This window comes from Mytilus edulis, chromosome 7 (assembly GCF_963676685.1).
Source record: "Mytilus edulis chromosome 7, xbMytEdul2.2, whole genome shotgun sequence".
In the NCBI taxonomy this organism is placed as follows: domain Eukaryota; kingdom Metazoa; phylum Mollusca; class Bivalvia; order Mytilida; family Mytilidae; genus Mytilus; species Mytilus edulis.
Genome location: NC_092350.1, coordinates 42,198,392 through 42,224,742, shown reverse-complemented (window position 1 = coordinate 42,224,742; position 26,351 = coordinate 42,198,392). Strand labels below are relative to the sequence as shown.

Genomic DNA, 26,351 nt, shown 5'->3' with positions numbered 1-26,351 from the left:
CAATTGAGAGGTTTGGTTAGCTATACAATCAGGATTAACCATTTTCTACTTGAAAAAATGCTAGTTACAAGACCTTTGATGTTTAAACTTTTCATTTTGCCATTTGATCAAGGATTTTTCGTTTTGAATTGTCCTATTGTACTTTTTACCAGTCATTGCAAATTGCAAATATATTTTTAGAAAGAAAAATTGGTATAAGACAATAACAATCAATACTAAGGAGTAAACAAAGACTAAAAAAAAACAAAGGACATTTACATCAACAGTTATAACTAATTAATAAGAAACAATAAGTTGTATTAACTTATTAAACACAACTTCAAGTTTCGAAAATCCTTAATGGTTTCTTATCACTAGATAAAAGTCCAAGTAGAAGTAGCAGTTAATAGACTAAACAAATTTTTTTTGCTTTCTATGTGATATTGTTCTACCAAATGTCTCACAAAAAGGTGAAATGATAAAAATCCGAGGAAAATTCAAAACGAAAATCTAGCATTCAAATGGCAAAATCAAAAGCTCAAACACATCAAAAGAAAGGAAAATAACTATCATATTCCTAACTAGGTACAGGCAGTTTCTTAGGTAGAAAATGATGGAGTGAAACTGGTTTTATAGCTAGCCAAACATTTCACTCATATATGTCATTCGCATAAAATTTCATTATTTTGACAACGATGTGTGAATAAAGCAAACAGACATAATAGATGAAAAAAATTAGGCCATACATTCCATCTTATTGCATATATATTGGATGTTGTACTTTATTGATTTTTCGGTCAAGTCAAAATGTCAGCAATAGCCATCAATTTACGTAAATTGTAAAAAAAAAAAATACCCAGCAATATTAGTTATTCCTATAAAGTTTCGTAATTTGATACCTTATTATTTTCCTCATTTTAATCTTTTTTTTATTATTATCAATCAAAAGAGGGACGAAAGATACCAGAGGGAGAGTCAAACTCATAGATAGAAAATATACTGACAACGCCATGCCTAAGAATAAAAAGACAAACAGACATAAAAATTATAATAGTACAGAAGACACAACATAGAAAACTAAAGACGAACCCCACCAAAAACTTTGTGTGATCTCAGGTGTTCCGGAAGGGTAAGCCGATCCTGCTCCACAGGTGGCACATGTCCGGTAAATAGTTTAACTCGGTAGGTCAGATTCGTGAAAAGGGAAGGGTATTGTAGTTACGACGTAAGGAACATATCCGATATCATCTGTAAAACGGTCAACCAACCAAATGAACAACCTTTATTTTATGGTAAACATTTTCTCAATATATTGATAATCAAAATAAAAGACGAAAACAACACGTTATACAATTTCTTGCATACGTTTCTGGGTTAACCTTTATCAGGAACGCTCAAAGCCAAATGTTTGAAAGCCAAGGATTTATAAGAACCGAAACAATTTGAAGAGCTATATATATATGTAGGACTCAAATCCATGGTGAGTTCCAAATCTATGGCAGATTCCTAATCTATGGTAAATGTGACGTCATGCCATTCCAAATCTATGGCAGATTTTTTACAATCCTAATCTATGGCAAGTTTTGTAGTTTCCTAATCTATGGCGGATTTTTATTGTTTCCAAATCTATGGCATTTTTTTTTGCAAAAAGAAAACAATGCAGTACATATTCGACCAACGACTTGTCTTACGAAAGAGGAAGTATACGACAACGGGAACATGTCTTTAAACATTTGTGAAATAAGCATTCCATAATGGTCAACCAAAAAATGTCATAAATTGTAAATTCATAAACCTTAATACAGACTTCAAGATGAAATGGTGTGCTCTGTAAAAAATAAACATTTTTTTAAACTGTGCATGGTATCTGTTTAATCCATTCATTAAACCAACTAATAAGTCGTTTAACAAACAAGAAGACCGCTTTTTATAAATAAAAATGAAAATAATTAAAAAAGTGACAAATAAAAACAAAATACAGTTTGAATTTTGAAATAATATTTATTTCAGCGATATCGTTAATTCATCTTTTTTATTTGATGTCGATTTAAATCAAATTTGTATCCGGTAATTTGATCTTTCACATTATAAACTTTGCCAGCCGTAGACCGTAGAATACTACCAGAACTCTTTTTAAAAATATGCGATACTGAAAATAGCGGTGCCCTTATTCATCGCGGGCATTGACCCGTACAGCACATCTTGTCCTTCTTCGGAATAGTAGGTCACATTTTCCTTAAAACCACCGGCAAATTTTTGTCAGGAAAATAATTTCATCTTGAATGGTGTTCAAATCTATGGGTTCCGCCATCGTTAGCTGCAGCGAAGATGTAATATGGCGTTATTCAATTGTGACGTTATCTGTTACTCTCTCCCCCAGATCTGCCATAGATTTGGAGGAAACAAAAATCTGCCATAGATTTGAGTTGTTTGGCGTTTGTAACGTCACATTTACCATAGATTAGGAATCTGCCATAGATTTGGAACCCGCCATAGATTTGAGTCCTACATATGTATATGACCAAAAAGAACTTAAAAATCAACAATTCCATCGAAGCTAATTTTGCATGATGGAGTTGTAACCTTTAGTTTCTTGAATTTCAAAATTTAAATAAGGACAATTTTAGAAAGGATTTATTTAAATTTTAAAAATTGTATGTAATCAATATGATATAACAAAAATTGCATAACGAACTTTAAGGTTATTTACATTTGATTCATTAAAGTTAAACATAGCTTTATTGATAAAATATACTCAATAATGAATTCAAGTATTAATATTTTCGTGTTAAAATTACAGAAGAAAATGTACATAACCATTATTTAAATATTGGTTTAATATCTAATCTGGACTTTTTTTGGAAATAATAAACTAATTACTATGGAAATGATTCCTCATATATCTACGACTATAAAATTAAAATCATAAAAACAAGTTCAACCAACCATTTTTTTTCTTAAAATGATTTTAAGAAAAATCCTGTACCAAGTCAGGAAAAAGACAGTTGTTATCAAATAGTTTCTATGCGTGTTGGTGTATGTTTGTGTTGCACTTCGGTGTTCTTGTTGTCCCTTTGGTTTTTCTCATATAGTTGATGTGCTTCCCTCAGTTTTGGTTTTTCTCAATCGATTTATAACTTTTGAACACTTACTACTGTTGCCTTTTTTGATTTTACATTAATGTTTATGAATTTGCTGTTAATTTAGACTTTCGACAGCATTATTTCATCATGATTATGGTTTCGGTCATCTCTTTTTACCTCAGAAAGATGAATTGAATTCTTATAAATATAACGATTGCACAATATGTAACAAAAGCTTGTAAAAGAGGGGCGAAATATACCAATGTATTATTCAAACTCATAATTCCAAAACGTTATGACTTGGGGGTCATGTAAAGTGCTCCAGAAGGACAACCACAATCTGCTTCATGCGGCGCCCGTCATGTAGCTGTGAGTGTATCCCTGTTATAGGTCAAATTCAGTTACAGGACGGGTTGTAGATACGATCATTAAAACATATCCGTCGTTTGTGAAACAGATACAAGCATTCCAAATTTATCAATCAACTCGTGACGGCATCTATTAAATTTTCTTAAGGATCGCTTCAATATAACCACTTGAAAATTTTAGTCTATTAGCTTCTTTCAAGGAAATCAATTTCATGATATGTAATACAAGTTGAAATATATTATTTCCAAATAATTTTGAGAAAATGAAAGTAGTATTTTCATAATTCTTTTAGGGAAATATGTCGTTGCTATTGAAATTTCATTTACACTTTGAAACCTATCAAAGATACAGTGTACAAAGCTCATAATTTGAAAAGTCGATAACGACAGACGCACATTTCGTTTACATGATACCATTTGTGTTGACCTCTCCAATCAAAACTAATTGAAGTCAAAATCAGATTTGAAGTTGAAGATCATTAAAAATCGACAATAGCCTAAAAAAGGCCAAAGACACTTGGTAAATATCATCATACCAGGCTTATATTTTGGTGATTTAGACGCGCTTTCGTGTACATCAGCCCAGTCAGTTGCGTTCGAGCCATTACAAAGGGAAGCCAATATCAGACACAGCTTGATGGCTTTGACAATCTATACAAATCAGTATACTTACGATCAATCTTAGTCGTTAGTTTTTTTGTGAAATCGACTCCTGGTGGTAGAAAAAAACACCTTATTGTTTCAAATAATTTACCTCCGTTAAATATACAGAAAAGAAACATATCAATGATTTTTTTAATCAGCAATTTAAAGTTATCAGAATAAGGATTTTCAAGACAGTCACACCATTGCGAATTCATTTAATTGACTTAGAGACAAAATAAATGATGTATTTGAAATGGGTTATTTCAGGTAGTTTATATAAAATTGACGTGTGGAGATAGGATGTACCATAATGGCGGTCGTGGTCCTATGATGTTTTTAGATATGAATACAGTTGGTAAATTTAACGAAACCAATAACCCTGAATACACTAAACAGTTTATGGAATTTCTAACAGAGAATACAAATATTCCGAAGAATAGGTAAGGTTGTATTAAGACTTCATAGTTTGCTTCATCCAAAACATTAGGTGAAAAGAATATTTAAGGTTATTTGTAATTTTCACGAATGTGATCTACCGCATGAAACTTTTTATCGGGTTGGTATATTAACATGAGCAACATGACGGGTGCCACATGTGGAGGAGGATCTGATTATCCTTTCAGAGCACCTGATACATCCCATTTTTTGGTGGCGTTCGTAATGCTTATTTTAAAGTTTTCTAAGTTGTGTTTTGTGTACTATTCTTTGCCTGTTTGTCTTTTTATTTTTTAATCATGTCGCTGTCAGTTTATTTTCGACATATGAGTTTGAATGTCGCTCTGGTATATTTCGTCTCTCCTTTATGTCGTACCTGTATTTAAAAAATATATATCTTCTGTTTTGCTGTCTGAAATTCATATGAAAATGAGGTTTTCTTTTAAATAGAACGTTCTACACATACTGGTATCATTCTTAAATGTTGTGTTATCATTTGATTTTCGTTCCCTATGCAGGAATATTACTTATTTTAGATTTATGAATGAACTCATCATAAAACAAAATAGATCAATAAGTCCAACTTTGTATTATTATCAGAAAATAAAGGACAACTTAATTCTATGTATCCTAACCTATCAGGATGGAACAATAATAATTTAAACAATGGGAAACGGTTGTTTTAATCAAATCATGTTTTTGTTTACTTCTCTTATTCTTAATTTGCATTACACGGACTTGCGTAGCAGGTGAAATAAAAAAAATGTTGAAAATATTTATGCATCCTTCTATGTGGCGTATAACTGTCACTAAGATATTACTTTTATGTCCATTCAATGTCGATAATACATGATGCTCACTCCTGTCATTAATACAAGCCAGAAATACATGCATTGAATTCAAAAATGCAAGTCAACCTGGCAAGGTCTGGCAATGTTCATGACAGATGCAGCATTAACTCCAATAAAATGTCGTTGGGTGTCACTGGAATGATCTTGTGACAGCAATTTGACTAAACCTTCATACTTTGATATATTCTTCCTAAACAGATGGAAGTGTCAGGAATATGACTCTTGTCTTTTCTGCAATTTGGTTTCGTCTTTCATGCACACAATGTGTATCAATAAATGTGGTTTTAGTTTTCTCATTTGAATACTTTTTCATTTCGTTGCCTTTGCGGTAGGGTTTTTGATCATTGTTGAAGGCCTTATAGTGACCTATAGTTGTTAATTTCTATGTCATTTGGTCTCCTGTGGAAAGTTGTCTCATTGGTAATTTTACCACATCTTTTTTTTATATTTAAGTACCATATAAACATTATATTTTGTTTCCAGTCCATAACTTTTCTAAAACATGCGGGTATTTTTATACTTATATTATTTTCTCTAACAAAAGTGTTATCTTCAAAGCAATTCGTTTCTTTTTCAGAATCGTCATTCATTACCATGATGCCAGTGCACATGAATATGGCTTCTGGAGACGAGCACCAGACTACAAATACTCACAATATTATTCCCCATGAGGAATTGTGCAATATCACATTGAAATCATTTATTCTAAGGCAGCAATTATTTGATGTTCTCATGACATAAGAGGACATAAAATAATTAATTCAGACAGCGCATGTAGATTTGAGTTCAATATGCACACAAGCATAGAAAATAAAGTATATTAATATTTACTCTTGTAGTATTCAAAATAAAAAGAAGAAACCAAAGGATATGGGGTATCCAATACTGACACAAAATCGGGACATTCACAGCAAAAATCACACAAAAAGCAAAGGAAGAGCGGTTTTATCGATGTTCTTCATTACAAAATTACAGTGAGGCCTTCGACAAGGAGCATAAAAAAGAAACACTCTTATTCATGAGTACTGCATACAAGTACTAGAACTTCCACTAGTGGAGTACCATGCTGGAATATGACACTTTCGGTTGTTATCCATTTTAATTTGTTTGGGCTTTTGATTTTGCCATTTGATTAGGGACTTTTTGTTTTGAATTTTCCTTGGAGTTTAGTATTTTTGTGATTTTACTTTTTTCTGAACCTCTTTTTTGTAGGCAACCTGATTCTTCTGGGTTTTTTTAAGAGCTACCCTACCATAATCAATACCTGATGATCTGATGATGTAATGGGCACTGATAATAGCTTCTATAGTTGCAGACATTATATTCCAAGCAACACATCAACTATTGTTTTGGCCTTTCTAATTTTATCAATAGAGGGTCACTGATGAGTCTTTTATAGATGAAAAACATATTTGGCATACAAAACGTAAATCCTGGTTGGTTTATTTGTAATACTGCAACAAATTGTATAAAAATCAACTACTTTAATCATTTATCAATTTTATTAATTATTGTATAAATCAACATTGGATTTTATATTATTGCACATCACAAGTAACAGTAATCTTTAATATATGTAGCTATTAAAAAACATACTTCAGGGTAGATATACAGTTAGAGTTCGAATATATGATATTCAAATTCCAATAATAAGGTTTTGCTTAAAGTAGAATAATGCAGACAATGAATACAAGTGTATTATCTTTGGTTCAATAAGTAATAGTAATTTCTCTCACATTTAGGGCTTATAGCTTTTAGTAGACATATGAGTATAAGAAATACAAACTTCAACTCATTGCTAAATCAGAAATGTAAAGTAGGGAAATTTTGAGAAGGCCCTATTTTCCCAAATTTCTCAAATAGATAATAGATAAATGATAATAATTTCCACTCATCTAAATTTAATCTTTTAGAAAAACCAGCATACATTACTTTGCAAACATATTTGGCCTTTGAAATCAAGACATTATTACACTATATCTAATAAAACTAATATGTATCAAAGAAACACAAAAAGTCATATAGACAAGGCACATTAGCAAAAATGAAAGACAAGAATACAAAAAATATCAAAGAACATAACACAATAACGAGATTTTGCGTAGGAACTTATCGTTAATAATTTTAAGCGGAGTTCTGTATTTTTTTTATTTTAGTTTTTTTCATCAAGGAAGTAAACAATAGTACAGAATACCTCTTACTTCCGCCAAATGATTCATTTTAGTTAAGCTGTCAGAGGCGGTAATCAGTTTTCTGAAAATATCAATTAATAATAAATTGTCACAACACTCGAGTACTTTGTATCATAATTGTCAGCTTGCAAACGACCTTATGAAATCACTACTTTGACAATATTCCACTTAATGCTTGATAAAAAGGGAGATGTTGTATGATTGCCAATGAGACAAGAATCCAACAGAGTAAAAATATAGTGGATGAACAAGATTTTAGTTTGAAATTCATATTGTTGATGTGCTGTTGTTGAGCTTTTGTTAAAACTGATGAATATCAAGTATATCTTAATGTGAAAATACTGTTTTACCCCTCAAGACTCACATGAGCATAAACATTAATATAATAACTCTCTTATATAAAATAAACAAAAAGTTGTTTAAAATATAAAAAGCAAGTAAATAATACTCCAAGATAGTTTCAATAAGCAACTGTTCAAATTCATACTTAAATATCAATTTAATATTACTAATGTAAAAGAGAGAATAGAGTCATAAATAATAACTGCATAAAAATCAAATATCTTTCAGATTTTAAGTATGAACAATGATTACAAAAACATGACAAATATTAATATCGAAGAATTCGTGATGCAATTATCACAACCATTACATACATCTAATATGGTGAACCCTTAATTAGGTGGTTTGAATATGAGAACAACTTTGAATAATGCATATAATATTTCAAAGAACCCATGGAAAATATAAAAGGAAATAAATGCTTTTTGTATAACACATATAAATTCTATATTTTTAACACATTTTAATATCAATAAGTTCTGAGATAAATTTGCTTGAAATTTTTTTATATAAAATGGCTTTTAATCTTTTAAAAATTATTTACAGTCAGTGCTTCAAACCCCCTCATGCAAATTGACCTCGTGTGAGTTTGAATACTCTTTTAGGGTCCAGTACAGTCATATAACTCCTCAAATATTGAGGTATCCTTGGATTTCAAATTTTAGTGTTTGTGTGTTCCAGCTAAAGGTTAATCCAGCAAATCCCTTTGAGCACACCAAATTTTTCTTTCATTCATAACCTAATAATATACACATATAAAATGAAGAGCCTAATTCTTTAATGAGAACAACCAAAACGCACTAAAAATGCAGGGAAAAAAGTCAACATATGGATTTCATTTGTAAATACAATCTGTATAATTTTATAAAAATAAAATAACTACATGTACCCTGCTGCAGTATAAAACATTAAGTGCTAGTATTTTTCATTCGAATTTACTATAAATGACAATATAAAATCAACTTAAGCCACCTCTTTCTACACAAGATTTAACTTAATGCAAATACAAGTTTATTTATCAATTTTTTTCATTATCTTTTTTTTTTTTAAATTACTATCAATACACACTCCATGCAAATAATAAGTCTTATTTAACATGGAATGTCTAAATACTAGCCACTCTCATTATGAACTATCAATTAAAAATACTGCCTTCCAATTATTCTTATTAATCATCAATCAAAAATACCTCTTTCCATTTATTCTTATAAATCATCAATTAAAAATATCTCTTTTCAATTATTCTTTCAACAAAATATAAACTCAATCATATTTTTTATATATACCAACACCTATCTTTGACACATAATGTGTATTTTCTATATTATGGATGCAAAAATAACTATCATTCTTGCTAAAAATCATCAGTTGACATTCCCTCTTTCCAATTATTCTTCCAATTACATATATACTACTTCATTTATTATATACCAACACCCATCTTTGCCTTGTATAAATCACTACCAATTCCAACGCCTTACAAATAATATGTGGACTGAAAGATATCTGCATTCTAGTCATATGTAGACTTCTTTTCCCCTTTTTGATTCTTATTTGCATAATTTAATTCTGCCCCTCCTGATAAGTTGAGATCTATTCCTGTACAGAATGTTGCATCAGCTGCCAGATAAAGGAAAGCTAAACCACTTTCTTCTAATGTACCATATCGACCAATCAACTGAAAAACAAGAGGTTACGGATTTGAAACACAATCTTAGTATCATTATCAATTTTCTGTTACTTATATGTTAACTTTTTCTTCATTACAAACTGATTGTCTGTTATTCTTAACTGTTTTCTATCATTTTGTTATATTTTTTATGTTTCTTTTTTTAGTTATCAGTCAAAGCTCCATTCATTTCCAATTGTGAATTTTCCTTCCATATACCAGTAGCTGAAATATAGTTTAAGTCCTTACAGTAAGATGAAATCCCTTCAGCTATAATTCCTTGTCTGGATTGACTAGACTTTAGGTCCTTTTTGGTTTCATCCTCTCCTCAACCTTTGTATTAGATTTTGGATATTCAAATATTTTGACCAATAGCATCACTGAAGACACATTAACTATCGAAATGTGCATCTGGTGCATTAAATTAGTACAATTTGTTATCAAATGAGTCTATTTTTCTAAGCCAGCTGTATATATTTACCTGAGCATCTGCACCTGCCTTTTTTGCAGCCTCTGGATCACTGAATGAATTAGCTCCAGCCTCCCACATAGGTGTCCAAACATTTCCAGGTGAAACACTGAAAATTTAATATTATTACATTGTTTGCAATGAATTACATTGATTTCCCAGTTAAATAAATACCGATAATTTCACATGTGAAATAAACGTGGTTATTTCACTCTCTGACGTCATAAACAATAGGCGTTGTCAAGACGTCGATAACGGCGGATCAAAACAAATTGTGAATGCGTAGAAAAAAAGATATAGTTCCTTACATGTTTTACATTAATTTCTTTAAAAAAAACATTTGCCAATGTAATAAAAAGAATAACTAATTAAAGAATTCAAATATCGAAAAATATTCAACTCGTGACTGAACAACACTGATAATTAACTCATGCGCTATGCGCATTCGTGAATTAATGTGTTGTTCGGTCACTCGTTGAATATTATTCTCTATTTGAATTCTTCGATTAGTTACTGAATAATTTTAAAGTTCATCATCAACATTTATATATCTCACAGATGGTAGTATAATTTTTTTCTGTGATGTTTTATATCTGCCAAAAAGTTCTCACTTATTCTTACAGATATTTTTTTAACATGTTACAACTTTTTTCTACAATAGTAACAATACCTTCAATCATGAAAATTTCTCAAATTATCAACACACAAAATGTACCGACCGTGCAAGGGCTGTTAAGCCAGTCAATGTCATAAAAAACTTCAATCATCAAAACACAAAATGACCAATTCATAGGGACTATGACAATCCAACTAGAGACTATTATTTCTACAGAAGTGATATTTTTATAGCTTTTCCTTAAATATGTTTCAATTGTTCAATATTTTCAATCAAAAAAAACAAAATAAACTGAGTGATGACAGTGGTAAAACATCAATGTAAGCAATGTAAATATCTTTAATCCAAACCTAGCATATACTATATCATTCTATACTTACGAGTTTACTCGAACATTGTACTTTGCCTCATCTATTGCAAGAGCTTTGGTCATTGCTGTTATAGCTCCCTACAATATGTAAACACAAAACGTTTAATCTCGCTGCAAATGTTTGCACCTGTCCTAAGTCAGAAATCTGATGTACAGTAGTTGTCGTTTGTTTATGTAATTTATACACGTTTCTCTTTTTTTTTTTTATTGTATATAGATTAGACTGTTGGTTTTCCTGTTTGAATGGTTTTACACTAATAATTTTCGGGCCATTTATAGCTTGTTGTTGGGTGTGAGCCAAGGCTCTGTGTTGAAGGCCGTACATTGACCTATAATGGTTTACTTTTTTTAAATTGTTATTTGGATGGAGAGTTGTCTCATTGGCACTCACACCACATTTTCCTATATCTATATACAATAATTATTAGTTAGGAATCAATATTTATACCTAAGTTAATGGCCTTGTTGACCTTGTGGTCTAAGTACTTCGTTTATAGTATCACAAGTCTTTTAAACTGAGGTAGTAAGTTGGGACCACAAATGCTACATGTGCTTTGGAGCAAGAGTATATAAGTTTACCTTTAATTATCTCAATACAGGTATCAGACAAATAATTCAAAATCCTTATCTTTTCAACTGATGTTTTCTATTTCCACAGCAGCTACTTTCTAAATGTTTTACTTTAGTTTAACTTCATAGAAACCAGGAATATCAAGAATTGTACATGTAATGCCTTTCTGCTTCCTAATCTTAAACCCATGTTTAAAGTCATATACAGAAAATCATCAATAAAATTGAGAATGGAAATGGGGAATGTGTCAAAGAGACAACAACCCGACCAAATAAAAAACAACAGCAGAGAGTCACCAACAGGTCTTCAATGTAGCGAGAAATTCCCGCAACCGGAGGCGTACTTCAGCTGGCCCCTAAACAAATATATACTAGTCCAGTGATAATGAACGCCATACTAATTTCCAAATTGTACACAAGAAACTAAAATTAAAATAATACAAGACTAACAAAGGCAAGAGGCTCCTGACTTGGGACAGGCGTGAAAATGCGGCGGGGTTAAACATGTTTGTGAGATCTCAACCCTCCCCCTATACCTCTAGCCAATGTAGAAAAGTAAACGCATAACAATACGCACATTAAAATTCAGTTCAAGAGAAGTCCAAGTCTGATGTCAGAAGATGTAACCAAAGAAAATAAACAAAATCACAATAATACATAAATAACAACAGACTACTAGCAGTTAACTGACATGCCAGCTCCAGACTTTAATTAAACTGACTGAAAGATTATGATTTCATCATATGAACATGACAGGCACAATCCTTCCCGTTAGGGGTTTAGTATCATACCATCATAACATATATGAGAAGAACATAACCCGTGTCATGCCAACAACTGTTTCGTATAGTAATGCAAAATGTTTAATTCAAACACAAAGACAAGTAAATCATGGCTCAAAATGGTCTTAATATATTTTATCCAAAGTTTCAAGTCGGTAAATTTGCTGGTCAGTTTAAGTTAACAATGACATCAAAAGGACTGTTTTGTTGTCAGGGAACTGTTACTTTTACATAATTTCTTAGTTGTTAGAGTGGGTAAATTGGTGGTGTGACACCTACAATTGAACAAATGCTCATAAATTTCTCACCTTTGTAGCCACATAAGTTACAGCTCCTTGTTGTCCTATCTGTGCAACCAAACTAGAATCATTGATGATATTCCCTTCTGTTTTTCTTAAGTGTGGTAATGCAAACTGAAAATTATTATAAAATTTTTACATAATATTACATGTCATGTATGTGATAATCTGGATGAAGACCACTAATAACCATATGAATACACCTTTAAACTAGAGGCTCTAAAGAGCCTGTGTCGCTCACCTTGGTCTATGTGCATAATCATAAACGAAGGACACAGATGGATTCAAGACAAAATTGTGTTTTGGTGATGGTGATGCGTTTGAAGATCTTACTTTTCTGAACATTCTTGCTGCTTACATTTATCTCTATCTATAATGAACTTGGCCCAGTAGTTAAAATATTTTGTAAAAATTTACAAAATTTACAAAATTTATGAAATTTGTTAAAATTTTACTATAAAGGGCAATAACTCCTTAAGGAGTCAATTGACCATTTTGATCATGTTGAATTATTTGTTGGTCTTACTTTGCTGTACATTATTGCTGTTTACAGTTCATCTCTATCTATAATAATATTCAAGTTAATAACCAAAAGCTGCAAACTTTTCTTAAAATTACCAATTCAGGGTCAGCAACCAAACAACAGGTTGCCTGATTGGTCTGAAAATTTCAGGGCAGATGGACCTTGACCTAACAAACAAATTTATACCATAAGATTAGCTCTAAATGCTTTGAATTCAGAGATATGAGCCAACCAGATGCTCCGCAGGGTGCAGCTTTATACCACCGCAGAGGTTGAACACTGAACAGTTGGGGCAAATATGGACACAGCATTTAAGCTTGATACAGCTCTGAATTTGGATTGTGATTAAATAGTTGACACAACATAGGTTTCTGACACAGAATGAATGTGGTCTAAGAACTTAAACTTAAAAACTTAAATTTTTTTAAATTGGACATTTACCTATTATGGTCCAATATTCAAAATCTAAATACATGGTTAGATTCAGCATATCATAGAACCCCAAGAATTCAATTTTTGATGAAATCAAATAATGTTCAATTTTAAACCCTTTAGACCTCAATGTGGACCAATTTGATAACCGGGGCCAAATATTAAAAATCTAAATACATGGTTAAATTCAGCATATTGAAGAACCCCATTATCCATATATTCAATTTTTGTTGAAATAAAACAAAGTTTAATTTGGGACCCTTTGGACCTTAATGTAGACCAATTTGAAAACAGGACCAAAAACTAAGAATCGAAATATACGGTTAGATTTTGCATATCAAAGAACCCCAATAATTCATTTTTTGATGAAATCAAACAAAGTTTAATTTTGGACCTTTTTGGCCCCTAATTCCTAAACTGTTGGGACAAAAACTCCCAAAATCAATCCCAACCTTCCTTTTGTGGTCATAAACCTTGTGTTAAAATTTCAAAGATTTCTATTTATTTAATATACTAAAGTTATTGTGCAAAAACCAAGAAAAATGCTTATTTGGGACATTTTTTTGGCCCCTAATTCCTAAACTGTTGGAACCAAAACTCCCAAAATCAATCCCAACCTTTCTTTTATGGTCATAAACCTTGTGTTTAAATTTCATAGATTTGTAATTACTTTTACTAAAGTTATAGTGCAAAAACCAAATTTCTTCGGACAACGACAATGACGACAGCGACGACGCCAAGGTCATACCAATAGACGTCCAAAATATTTTCAATTTTTGCGGTCGTATAAAAACAGCATTTTAACCAATGTACTAGTTTTAGACATGTCGGCCATCTTGGTTCACAGGTGGGGTCATCGGACACATCAACTAGATACCCTAATGATGATTGTGGACAAGTTTGGTTAAATTTGTCTTGGTACATATGTAGTTTAAGAGAAGATTTTTGTAAAGATTACAAAATTTACAAAAAATTGTTAAAAATTGACTATAAAGGGCAATAACTCCTTAAAATTACCAATTCAGGGGGCAGCAACCCATCAACGGTTTGTTCGAATCATCTGAAAATTTCAGCGCGGATAGATCTTGACCTAAGAAACACTTTAACCTCTGTCAGATTTGCTCTAAATGCTTTGGTTTCAGAGATATAAGCCAAAATCTACATTTTACCCCTATGTTCTATTTTTAGCCACGGCGGCCATCTTGGTTGGTTGGCCGGGTCACCGGACACATTTTTTAAACAAGATACTCCAATGATGATTGTGGCTAAGTTTGGTAAAATTTGGCCTAGTAGTTTTAGAGGAGAAGATTTTTGTAAAAGTTAACGACGACTGGCAACGATGGACGCTGGACGACGGGCAAAACCGGACGCTGGACGCCAAGTGATTAGAAAAGCTCACTTGGCACTTCGGGCCAGGTGAGCTAAAAAAGGAAAAGAAATCACGATGCCCAGCTTCATAAAAAATGAAAACTACATACCAATAGTATGTACTGATTATACTGAAGTAATAGTCAATGTATAGAGCTGATACTATTTAATAGAGGTTAAATGAAAAAATAAGACTTTTTTTTACTTTTAAAATTATATTCAACTTGTAATAGTTTCCCCCTTTTTAGCACTTTCATGTATAGTCAGACACAGGGCTTCGACTTGCAATAGTGCTGCAAGAATACTCTAGCAAACCATATCCTGAATTTTTTATGAATAATTACCTTTGAAAATAGGAAATAGTTAACAACATTTGTATTGAGAAGTTTCCTGAAATCTTCTGCACTAAAATCATCTATAGGCATATGTGCTGGATCTGAAGATAAAAGTTGACATCTTATTTGAAACATAGAAAAATATCATGCTGACTGATCAAATATTCAATTACATTTGTAGCGCTGACTTTAAAAGCTTGATTATGAATTTTACTTTAGCCATGCTTTAGCAATATGCCTGTTGATTATGATAACTGAGAAAATTTTGTATGTCATGCTTAAAAGCAAAGTTTTGTGGTACTTTGATCTATAATTGTTTACTTTTTACACATTGTGACTTGGAAGGAGAGTTGTCTCATTGACACTCATACCACAAATTCTTATTTGTATTTATAAAAATTATCACATTATTTTAAAATAACAAGCATATGCTATCTTTTTTGTTTTTTACTTTCAGAACTGTTGGCATGTAAGTTATTTCAGAAATATTTGTTGTGCATGTCTGTAAGCATGACAAACACATTTTCTCAGCAAAATCAGAATATGAATTTGAAACAATTTAAAAATAGAAAATCAATTCGTTCTAAGATACATTGAGTTATAAACATGATTTATTCATGATCTTTATTTTATCGTTACTTAAAAAAGAAGTGCTGTTAAAGATCAAACATCAAAATAGTAAAGAAACTAAAATGCAATTAATAAAAATGAACTCCTTTTTCTAGACCAATTTTATGTCAACAATATATGATGTTTAGCAAACACCCTCATTGAACAGAGTTGTCCCTGCTAGGGCTTAATAGACATTCAGGGTCTTAAACACACCCACTAGCCTAGGTTACTTACGCTGTCCAGCATTGTTAATGAGACAGTCAATTCTTCCGTATCTGTTTACTGTTTGGTCTATCACATTCTGTATAAAACAATATCAAGCACATTTAAAAAACTATTTTACATAAGGTTTACAATGAATGCTCCAAACTTTTGGTGTTCTATTAAAGTAAAATCAATAAATATCTATTTTTGTAGAGGACAGCTTGCCAACTATAAAGAACTTTTTTATTGTTGCAAATAGGTTTTTCATAGAATGCAAAAGTGAAGTGTTTATACCGTTAATTATTTAGCATCTGTGATTTTAAACTATAAATAAACAGTTAATATGTAAGGAAAAAGAGGCTAAATTAAAATAACAAAGGAACAGTCAAACTCAATAGTCCTAAATGATCTGACAACGCCATGGCAACAGTATACAAAGCACAACATAGAGAGCTGAACACAGTGCAACACAAGCACCTACAAAAACCATGGTGATCTCTGGTGCATCGAAAAGTTCAGAAGATCCTTTCAACATGTGGCACCCAACATTTATTTATTTTAAAGTTCAGCAGTAACTTCTGATTTTTCAATTGTTACAGGTGTTTTTGTTTTTAACACAGCAAATCTAATCAAAACCATCAATTTTATTGTGAACATATTTTCCCATCACACTTCCCACACCTCAGGAGTCATATACCATTATGACTCTTACACACACACCTTAAAGCTAAAATTCCTCTCTCTAACCACTGTTGGTTTTTTAAATGTGGTCGTGATGTAATCATGTGTGTCTCCACCGTGACTCGAACCTGGGACCTCCCGAGTTACAAGCTAGGTTACAAGTACTTACTTAGCTTAACTGCTTACGGGTGTCTAAGTATCTACCACATTTACTATGTGAAGCAATCCTGTCCCAATTGCAAAGAAAATAAATTTATGATGTAAATTTTGTAAATGCATCATGGAAGCAAATGAGTTTTATACCTAAAGGAAATAGTTTTCTTTTTTCAGTTAAAAATTCAATACAACTCAATATCATGGACTAACCTTTATATCTGATTCTTTGGTCACATCACACTGTACAAAAAAAGCTTCTCCAGGACCTAAAGAATTCATCTCTGATTCCACTTCCTTTCCTTCTTTCTCTAGTTTAAAAATAAAAATAGATTTTTCTTCATGATTGATATTTTATCAAATAAACTTTAAAAATCTAGTTTGATCTAAATTTTGTATTTCTAAATAATATTACAACAAATAAAAAATTTGAATGCAACTATACTTTTACTGAATCACTACTTGTATTTCCTCCTTCTAGCATTAATACTAAACATGTCCTATATTCTGCTATAGTATCTTCTTAAAATAAGGTTCTTTTAGAAGACATTAATTCTTTACGAGGCCCTTACCTTCTCTATGAGGCCCTTTCCTTGGGGAGCCCATTTCACAGTAGCAATTCTTCACCTCACTTTAGATAAACCACTTTAAGTGACATATATATTTAGATAAAATGATTATTCTAGGAACATACCTCCTCTGGAACAGAACACAACTTTGGCACCATTTTTAACTGAAATATATATAAAAAAAATACATTTAATATTTATAACAAGAATGTGTCCCCAGTACACAGATGCCCCACTGGCATTATCATTCTCTATGTTCAGTGAATTGTGAAATTGGGTAAAAACTCTAATTTGAAATTAAAATTAGAAAGATTATATCATAAGGAACATGTGTACTAAGTTTCAAATTGATTGGACTTCAACTTCATCAAAAACTACCTTGACCAAAAACTTTAACCTGAAGCGGGACGAACGGACGGACGGATGAAAGGATGAACAAACAAACGGACAAACAACAGACTGATGAAAGGATGAACAAACAAACAGAAAAACGAACAGACGGATGAACGGACCCACAGACCAGAAAACATAATGCCCCTCTACTATCGTAGGTGGGGCACAATGGTTATTTGTGTTAATTTTGTTGTAGTTTTTTTTAAATTTTTGTTGTAGGGTATATAAGTTTCAGGTCGTGCATGGACAACGACAGATGCCAATGATACCTTTTTACAGGATACTGTACATTCAGAATTTATTGCATGAATTTGTTATTGTGATTTTGTTATTTTAGACTAAAATGCGATTTTAATTTTTGTAATTTTGATAAAAATCCTGTTAATTCATATAAAAAATTTCAAAATGCGACTTTAAATTATTGTATTTATAACCCTGCGCATTTTTCGCAATAATAACCAGATGCTCCACAGGATGCAGCTTTATACGACCGCAGAGGTTGAACCCTGAAGTTCTGAACGGTTGGGGCAAGTATGGACACAACATTCAAGCTGGATTCAGATCTAAATTTGGATTGTGATTAAATAGTTGACACAGCATAGGTTTCTGACACAGAATGAATGTGGTCTAATGAACTTAAAATATTTTTTTTGCCTTTGAGCAATTCACTATGCTGTTGAAAAAATGTTTGAAGAAATTTTCTTTTTATTTATGAAATCTGAAATAAGAAAAATTTAACCCCCCCCCCCCCCCCCCCCATTTTTTTTTCACATCCCCCTTTCCCTTTTTCTAAAACTGATCTCAATTCAAATTTCTAATGGTGTTTGCAACAATAACTACTCATTTAAATACATCATAAAATATTAAAATGTAAAATAAAGTGCTTGTTATCACTGAATGGTAAAGATTGTTTTAATTTATCAGTTGGTAGTAAAAGTGAATATACATTGTGTATTGTATAAAACAATGGTTTAAGTTGATTCAACTACTATTCTGGACAAAGAAAGATAACTCCAATTGAAAATTTCTTGATATTGCACAATATTGTGCAATTAGATATTTCATGCTATTGCGCAATACTGTGCAAATGAAAATATTTGCTATTGCACAATACTGTGCAATTGAAGATTTCTTGCTATTGCGCAATAGTGGCAATTGAAAATTTCTTGCTATTACACAATACTGTGCAATTGAAGATTTCTTGCTATTGCTGAATACTGTGCAATTGAAAATATCTTGCTATTGCACAATACTTTATATAGTAATTTTGGATCCTGATTTGAACCAACTTGAAAACTGGGCCCATAATCAAAAATCTAAGTACATGTTTAGATTCAGCATATCAAAAAAGCCCAAGAATGCAATTTTTGTTAAAATCAAACTTAGTTTAATATTGGACCCTTTGGACTTTAATGTAGACCAATTTGAAAACGGGACCAAAAATTAAGAATCTACATACACAGTTAGATTTGGCATATCAAAGAACCCCAATTATTCAATTTTTGATGAAATCAAACAAAGTTTAATTTTGGACCCCAATTTGGACCAACTTGAAAACTGGGCCAATAATCAAAAATCTAAGTACATTTTTAGATTCAGCATATGGGCCATTTCAAAAACAATGAGGTTTTTTACTTTTTGAGGTATATTTTTATATTAGTTAAGTTTAGAATTATAACACAGGTGTTATAAAATGCAGGATAGTCAGGGCTAGCTTACTGCCAAGTTTCATGAAGATATCTCAAACCACTTCAGAGAAAAGTTTTAAAAACAGGCCTTTTTGTCAGGAGTGTGATGCTTTTAGCGTGACATTTAAAAAATTAGAAATTTTCAAAGTAGTATTGATAAAAGTGGATCGTTTTTATGCTAAACTGAAATATTTCTGGTAGTTGCTACATTATTAGTCTTAAATATTTTTGTAATTTTGTCCAATAAAATTTTAAAATAAGTAAACACTGACCTTTATTGTGAAGGTATGTACAAAAAATAAAGTCTTTCAAAAAATGACACTTTTAAAATTAAAGCTTTCTTGTAACCATGTTTTAAAGTCCAATAATGTCAGTATGTGAAATAAGTTTGTATTGGTATATTAGCACTATAATTAAGGGTATGTTGGTGCTCTAAATCACATATTTTATTGTTTTAATGGACACCAAAGAGAGGCACCCAAAAATGTCAGGAGTGTGACAACTGTCTTTAAACATCTACCAAAGAATACATAGGACTTAAATATTTTCTTCTTCTTTATTTTTCAGAAGTGGGTATTCCAAAGAGAAGAAATTTTTTTATTACAACTGTGATATGTTTATATCATAGATGTGGGAGTGCATTATATATGTCAGGAGTGTGACGCTTTTTTAAGGCATTTTCTGTCAATTCATAATTTCACAAGGACAAGTTCCACAAGTTTCTTTGTGTTAGAAATGTTAAAACCAAGTTATATTCCTATCATTTACCTCTTAAATGTGTTATTTATATTGATTGTTTTGGCACAATAAGTTTTAATTAGTCATTTTCTATTTTTTGTGCACAGTAATGCAAATTTATCAAAGGAAATAAGTGTGTACAACTATAATATCATATAGGAAAGTGAGGAAATGAATTTTGTACAAAATAGAACATTTATTTTGATTTAAAATGGTATATTTAAAGATGTTTCAAGGATTAACCATTCAGATGTAATTCGTCACACTCCTGACATGAATTTAACAATTTAAGAAAAATATGAAAATTAGCTTTATTTCTAGGACAGATAATTGAAAGACAGCTAGTAAAATGAAGAAACTTTTGGTAAAACTTCCATTCCTTAAAACATATACTAGATTTGCTGAAATAAGCAGGGCAAAATTCTCTAGAAGAAATCAATCAAAGAAAGAGACTTGGAAAGAGAGAACCCGCAAATACTGGCTGAATCTGAAATTAAAAGATGATCAGAGGAAGTTGGACCATCTTTAACAAAATAAAAACCTATAAAACCAAGCTAGCAAAAAAAGGCTTAAAGAAAGAACTTTGAATTCCAAATTTGATAAACAATATAAAGAAAAACAAAGGCAGTGGCAGAGAAACAGTAGAAAAAAGGAAGAAAGATGAAAAAGAAGTTTGGTTGAATAAGGACTTAGAATCGAACAAAAACAGCTCAAAAATTCAAATGAGAACAGATCTGTGACTGTGTCAGATTCCAGATCTACAGTGAGAAAACCTCCACAACACACAAGAAAACAACTGCCACAAAGCCAAAATGCTTATGAATGATCTCGTCTAGAAGGCCCTTTCTTCTTGGTTTAGCATTTTTTATGATGTGTTTCAAAGTACTCGTCCAAGCATTTGGGTTTTATGGCAGTTGTTTTCTTGTGTGTTGTGGCAGTTGTTTTCTTATGTGTTGTGGAGGTTTTCTCACTGTAGATCTGGAATCTGACACAGTCACAGATCTGTTCTCATTTGAATTTTTGAGCTGTTTTTGTTCGATTCTAAGTCCTTATTCAACCCAACTTCTTTTTTATCTTTCTTCCTTTTTTTCTACTGTTTCTCTGCCACTGCCTTTGTTTTTCTTTATATTGTTTATCAAATTTGGAATTCAAAGTTCTTCTTTCTTTAAGCCTTTTTTTGTTAGCTTGGTTTCGTAGTTTTTTATTTTGTTTAAGATTGTCCAACTTCCTCTGATCATTTTTCAATTTTATATTCAGCCAGTATTAGCAGGTTCTCTCTTTCCAAGTCTCTTTCTTTGATTGATTTCTTCTAGAGAATTTTGCCTGGCTTATGTCAGCAAGTCTAGTGGATGTTTTAAGGAATGGAAGTTTTACCAAAAGTTTCTTCATTTTACTAGCTGCATGTCTTTCAACTATCTGTCCTAAAAATAAAGCTAATTTTCATATTTTTCTTAAATTGTTAAATTCATGTCAGGAGTGTGACGAATTACATCTGAATGGTTAATCCTTGAAACATCTTTAAATATACCATTTTAAATCAAAATAATTGTTCTATTTTGTACAAAATTCATTTCCTCACTTTCCTATATGATATTATAGTTGTACACCATATACACACTTATTTTCTTTGATAAATTTGCATTACTGTGCACAAAAAATAGAAAAATAACAAATTAAAACTCATTGTGCCAAAACAATTATGATAAATAACACATTTAAGGGGTAAATGATAGGAATATAACTTGGTTTCAACATTTCTAACACAAAAAAACCTGTGGGACTTGACCTTGTGAAATTATGAATTGACAGAAAATGTCTTAAAAAAAGCGTCACACTCCTGACATGCCTGACATATATAATGCACTCCCACATCTATGATATAAACATATCACAGTTGAAATAATTTTTTTTCTTCTCTTTGGAATAGCCACTTCTGAAAAATAAAGAAGAAGAAAACATTTAAGTCCTATCTATTCTTTGGTAGATGTTTAAAGACAGTTGTCACACTCCTGACATTTTTGGGTGCCTCTCTTTATATTTTTTTTAAATGGCCCTAAAAAGAAAGTCCTGTTCTATGACAAAAGATATCAGTAATTGAAATCAATGATATAGCAATGTGTTAAGTGATTTTTTGTGAAAGTTTAAAGCATTTTTCAATCTTTGTAACATATGTCAGGAGTGTGACAAAATACTGAAAAATAGAAGGCTTTTTCTATATACAATTACATAAAAACGGTATAATGAAATGACATTTTTTTTTTTTGCAAATGATCACAAAAACTCAGGGCTTTCAAAGTTTACTATTTTAACTGAAATATATTGAGATTCTTTTTATTGGCAAAAACTTCAATCACTAGTTATTATTATTTTTTTCAAATTAAGCTATTCAATTTGATTGTTATTATATGATTTAGCAGAAAAGATGGAAATTTGGGTTTTAAAATTTTTCTTTTTCTATTGACTTTCATTTGGAAAAGGTTTGAGCAATGTTTTTTTAACTGTTTTATTACCAAACTTGTTTATAAGTAGTATGGTTTCTGTTCAAATTTTTTGAGATGTATGTTATTAAAATTTAAGATTATTCAATGTGTCTGTTTCATTCTGCCTGAAACTTTGGAATTATAAAATTTAAAGTATCGGTAATAGGGTAAGACAAAAAGAAATACAAAATATTGAGTTTGAAATTGGACCCCCCATGTCACACTTTTGCCTCATTTTTTTTTAAAATGGCCCATATCAAAGAACCCCAAGGATTCAATTTTTGTTAAAATCAAACTAAGTTTAATTTTGGACCCTATGGACGTTAATGTAGACCAATTTGAAAACGGGACCAAAAATTAAGAATCTACATACACAGTTAGATTCGGCTTATCAAAGAACCCCAATTATTCAATTTTTGATGAAATCAAACAAAGTTCAATTTTGGACCCTTTGGACCCCTTATTCCTAAACTGTTGGGACCAAAACTCCCAAAATCAAAGCCAACCTTCTTTTTATGGTTATAAACCTTGTGTTTAAATTTCATAGATTTCTATTTACTTATACTAAAGTTATGGTGCGAAAACCAAGAATAATGCTTATTTAGGCCCCTTTTGGCCCCTATAATTCCTTAACTGTTGGGACCTCAACTCCCAAAATCAATCTCAACCTTCCTTTTGTGGTCATAAACCTTGTGTTTAAATTTCATTGATTTCTATTTACTTATACTAAAGTTATTATGCGAAAACCAAGAATAATGCTTATTTTGGACCTTTTTTGGCCCCTAATTCCTAAACTGTTGGAACCAAAACTCCCAAAATCAATCCCAACCTTCCTTTTGGGGTCATAAACCTTGTGTCAAAATTTCATAGATTTCTATTGACTTAAACTTAAGTTATAGTGCAAAAACCAAGAAAATGCTTATTTGGGCCCTTTTTGGCCCCTTATTCCTAAAATGTTGGGACCAAAACTCCCAAAATCAATCCCAACCTTCCTTTGTAGTCATAAACCTTGTGTTAAAATTTCATAGATTTCTATTCACTTTTACTAAATTTAGAGTGCGAAAAGTATTCGGACGACGACGATGACAAAACCAAGCAGACGGCGACGCCAACATCATACCAATATACGACCAAAAAATTTTCAATTTTTGCGGTCGTATAAAAACATCGCAATAATCTCTGAATTTACAGTATTCTATTAAAGCCTGGTCACATTGATCAAATGGATCCAGGTGTAGTTTGAACAAATTCTTGTCAATAAAAATATCCTCAAAGTCAAGGAAAAGTTCAATATTGTATAATCAAAATCACAAAACTATAACAAAGTTACAATTAATAAAGTGTTCATCTAACTTCAGACTCAACAAAACGGTTCTCCTCTCATACTATAAATGTAGCTCACTTAGTCTTTTTCTCATTGTCAATGCTCTCTCTGCTTTATCTCAAGCTCTTTCTCTCTTTTAAATCACCGTGTACTCCAGGCTCTGGTAATCTGGATGGTTCAGTAATCCAAGTTGCTGGTGTTCCGTGCTGACCTAACATAAATTGTCTAAGGACACCATAAAGGTCTGGAGTAGGGGCAATAAGGCCCTTATTTGGCCCAAAAATTACCGAAGTTTTTAAGTTATCATACATATTCTTAAATAACTGAAAACTTGACTAAGGTATTAGGAACTAAGAAAAACAAATACAAATTTGACATCGTACAAGTTGCCATGGGCAACAAATCATGACTTAATTTGAATATTATGTTAAATTTCGTGATTTTCCTTGTTTTTTTCATCAAATTTTAGGTATATTTTAGATTGAAAAAGTATGTGCGCACCCAAGAAACAACTTTATATTTGGTGAGATTATACCAATAGTTATAATAAAACTTCTGTTAAATTATTGTTGTTTCTTGGCTGCGCAAGAATTATTGTTGCCACAACGGAAATAAAGATAGAAAACTGCATATTGTAAATTCTGTATTTTTTTATCGTTTATGTGAAAACAGTACATATTATGACGTAATTGTGACGTCATCAGATAAAAATCTTTATGTTTTTCATTTAAATTTCTTGACCCAATGGTTTTCAAACATTTTATTTTCTTGGGCAAAAACTAGGCCCTAATGCTCCGAAATATAGTCCTTATATAAGAAGGGGGTAGGAGGGTAGGAGGGGTCCTGGTCCTGAAATCCAGGGCTTAAAAAAAATAAACTCCCAAGGTCCCGAATTTAAAGAAATTTAAATCCAGACATCCCGAAATTCGAAAAAAAGAATTCCCTGATCCAGAAATGACCTATCTCATCATCCCAAGCTTAATAACACCCGATCCCGACGTCATGAAAAAGATCCTGCCTCCCTCATAAGCTATAAGACATGTGACACTGTTATGTAACACAATGATGTTTTAGGTGTGACGGATCATAGGCATTCTTTGGATAAACCCAAAGGCTTAATGGTAGAATTTTCTTACTCGAATCATCCTATCATATTGACATCTACCACTTTGGGTGATCAAGCTCTACACCGGAACGCAAAGTTTTCAGGAAACATATGGACAGAAGGAGGATGGTGATAGGTATGTTGTCAATCCCCCCTGTATGTATCAGTTTTGCAATGACAGTTGTAGCAACTGCGAGTCAAGACAAAAAATAAAAGATTCCTACCAAAAGTTTCTACACAACCCTTCCCGATACCCTTGGAACCGCCTGTTATTACTGCAACTTTATCTTTGTATCGCTGACCGTCTGCCATTTTATCAGTCACATGACACAAACGTGAGGTGGGGTTGAACACCCTTTTAAAATTGACCAACAACGTCCCATTTTGAAGTTTTGTCATTTTAATAGGTGTCATTTAGGTGTCACTCTCTCAACGTTTATTTGTTCCACCTGACAGAAGTTCCAATACAAACTGTGTTATAAACATTGTCATAATATCTATTCCTGTTGGAACAAATATTCTATCAGTTCAGTTTCTTGTATATTCCTCCATTAATTGTGGAGCACTACCGAAAGGGTATAGTTTTAGCAACTATGTACACCTATAGTGTTTCCCATGGTTCTATACCATACACACTGTGTTATAAACATTGTCATAATATCTTTTCCTCTTCCAATACAAACTGTGTTATAAACATTGTCATAATATCTTTTCCTGTTCCAATACAAACTGTCAGTTATAAACACTGTTGGAACAAATATTCTATACCATTTATTCCGTTAGAAACATATTCTGTAATATTTATTCCTGTGGAAATAGTATTTCAGAATATATTTTCCTTTCGAAACTTATATTATGAAGGAACTAAATATCTTTATCTTATCTTATCTTATTCCGTGAAAACACCACCAATTACTCCCTCCAATTTAGAACGTATGTGAAAGTAGGCCTACTCGGACAAAAAATAGTGCTTTTGATGTCATAGTTTACCTAAACTATCCAACAAATTGGCAGAAATAAAACTTTTAGTGAAAGAGAACTATATTAAGACCATTTTGAGCTAAAATGTACTTGTT

At 31.6% G+C, this 26,351-nt stretch overlaps 2 protein-coding genes across 3 annotated transcripts; one reads left to right on the top strand and one right to left on the bottom strand.

The window, feature by feature from the left end:
* Positions 1–4,342: 4,342 nt before the first annotated feature.
* LOC139481513 (MIF-like protein mif-2) lies at positions 4,343–6,191 on the top strand (the record flags this gene model as incomplete). The annotated part of the gene is given in 2 exon segments (XM_071264894.1): positions 4,343–4,515; positions 5,939–6,191. Coding segments are annotated over 2 exon segments (267 nt in total), but the record flags the coding sequence as incomplete, so codon positions are not given.
* A 653-nt stretch (positions 6,192–6,844) lies between these two features.
* Positions 6,845–25,631, bottom strand: LOC139481510 (L-fucose dehydrogenase-like). Of its 2 annotated transcripts, XR_011654628.1 has the most exons (10): positions 25,500–25,631; positions 17,673–17,711; positions 17,192–17,289; positions 16,175–16,241; positions 15,338–15,429; positions 12,680–12,784; positions 11,030–11,097; positions 10,046–10,142; positions 7,930–9,573; positions 6,845–6,926 (listed from the first exon to the last, which is right to left on the bottom strand). XR_011654628.1 is itself a non-coding variant. In XM_071264887.1 (9 exons), exons 1-9 carry the CDS (start codon positions 25,585–25,587, stop codon positions 9,409–9,411), a joined length of 819 nt encoding a protein of 272 aa, XP_071120988.1. In that variant the 5' UTR covers positions 25,588–25,631; the 3' UTR covers positions 6,845–9,408. The 2 variants fall into 2 exon arrangements, 1 of the variants encoding a protein (XP_071120988.1); XM_071264887.1 differs by having other exon boundaries at positions 6,845–9,573.
* Positions 25,632–26,351: the final 720 nt, after the last annotated feature.

Bases quoted from the DNA above. Each gene is read 5' to 3' on its own strand.
- LOC139481510 (XM_071264887.1), bottom strand. From the start codon at position 25,587: ATGGCAGACGGTCAGCGATACAAAGATAAAGTTGCAGTAATAACAGGC. The intron at 17,290-17,672 runs GTATGTTCCTAG...TTTTTAAACTAG, and splicing joins TGTGTTCTGTTCCAGAGGAG to AGAAAGAAGGAAAGGAAGTG. The intron at 9,574-10,045 runs GTAAATATATAC...CTTGTTTTTCAG, and splicing joins AGGCAGGTGCAGATGCTCAG to TTGATTGGTCGATATGGTAC.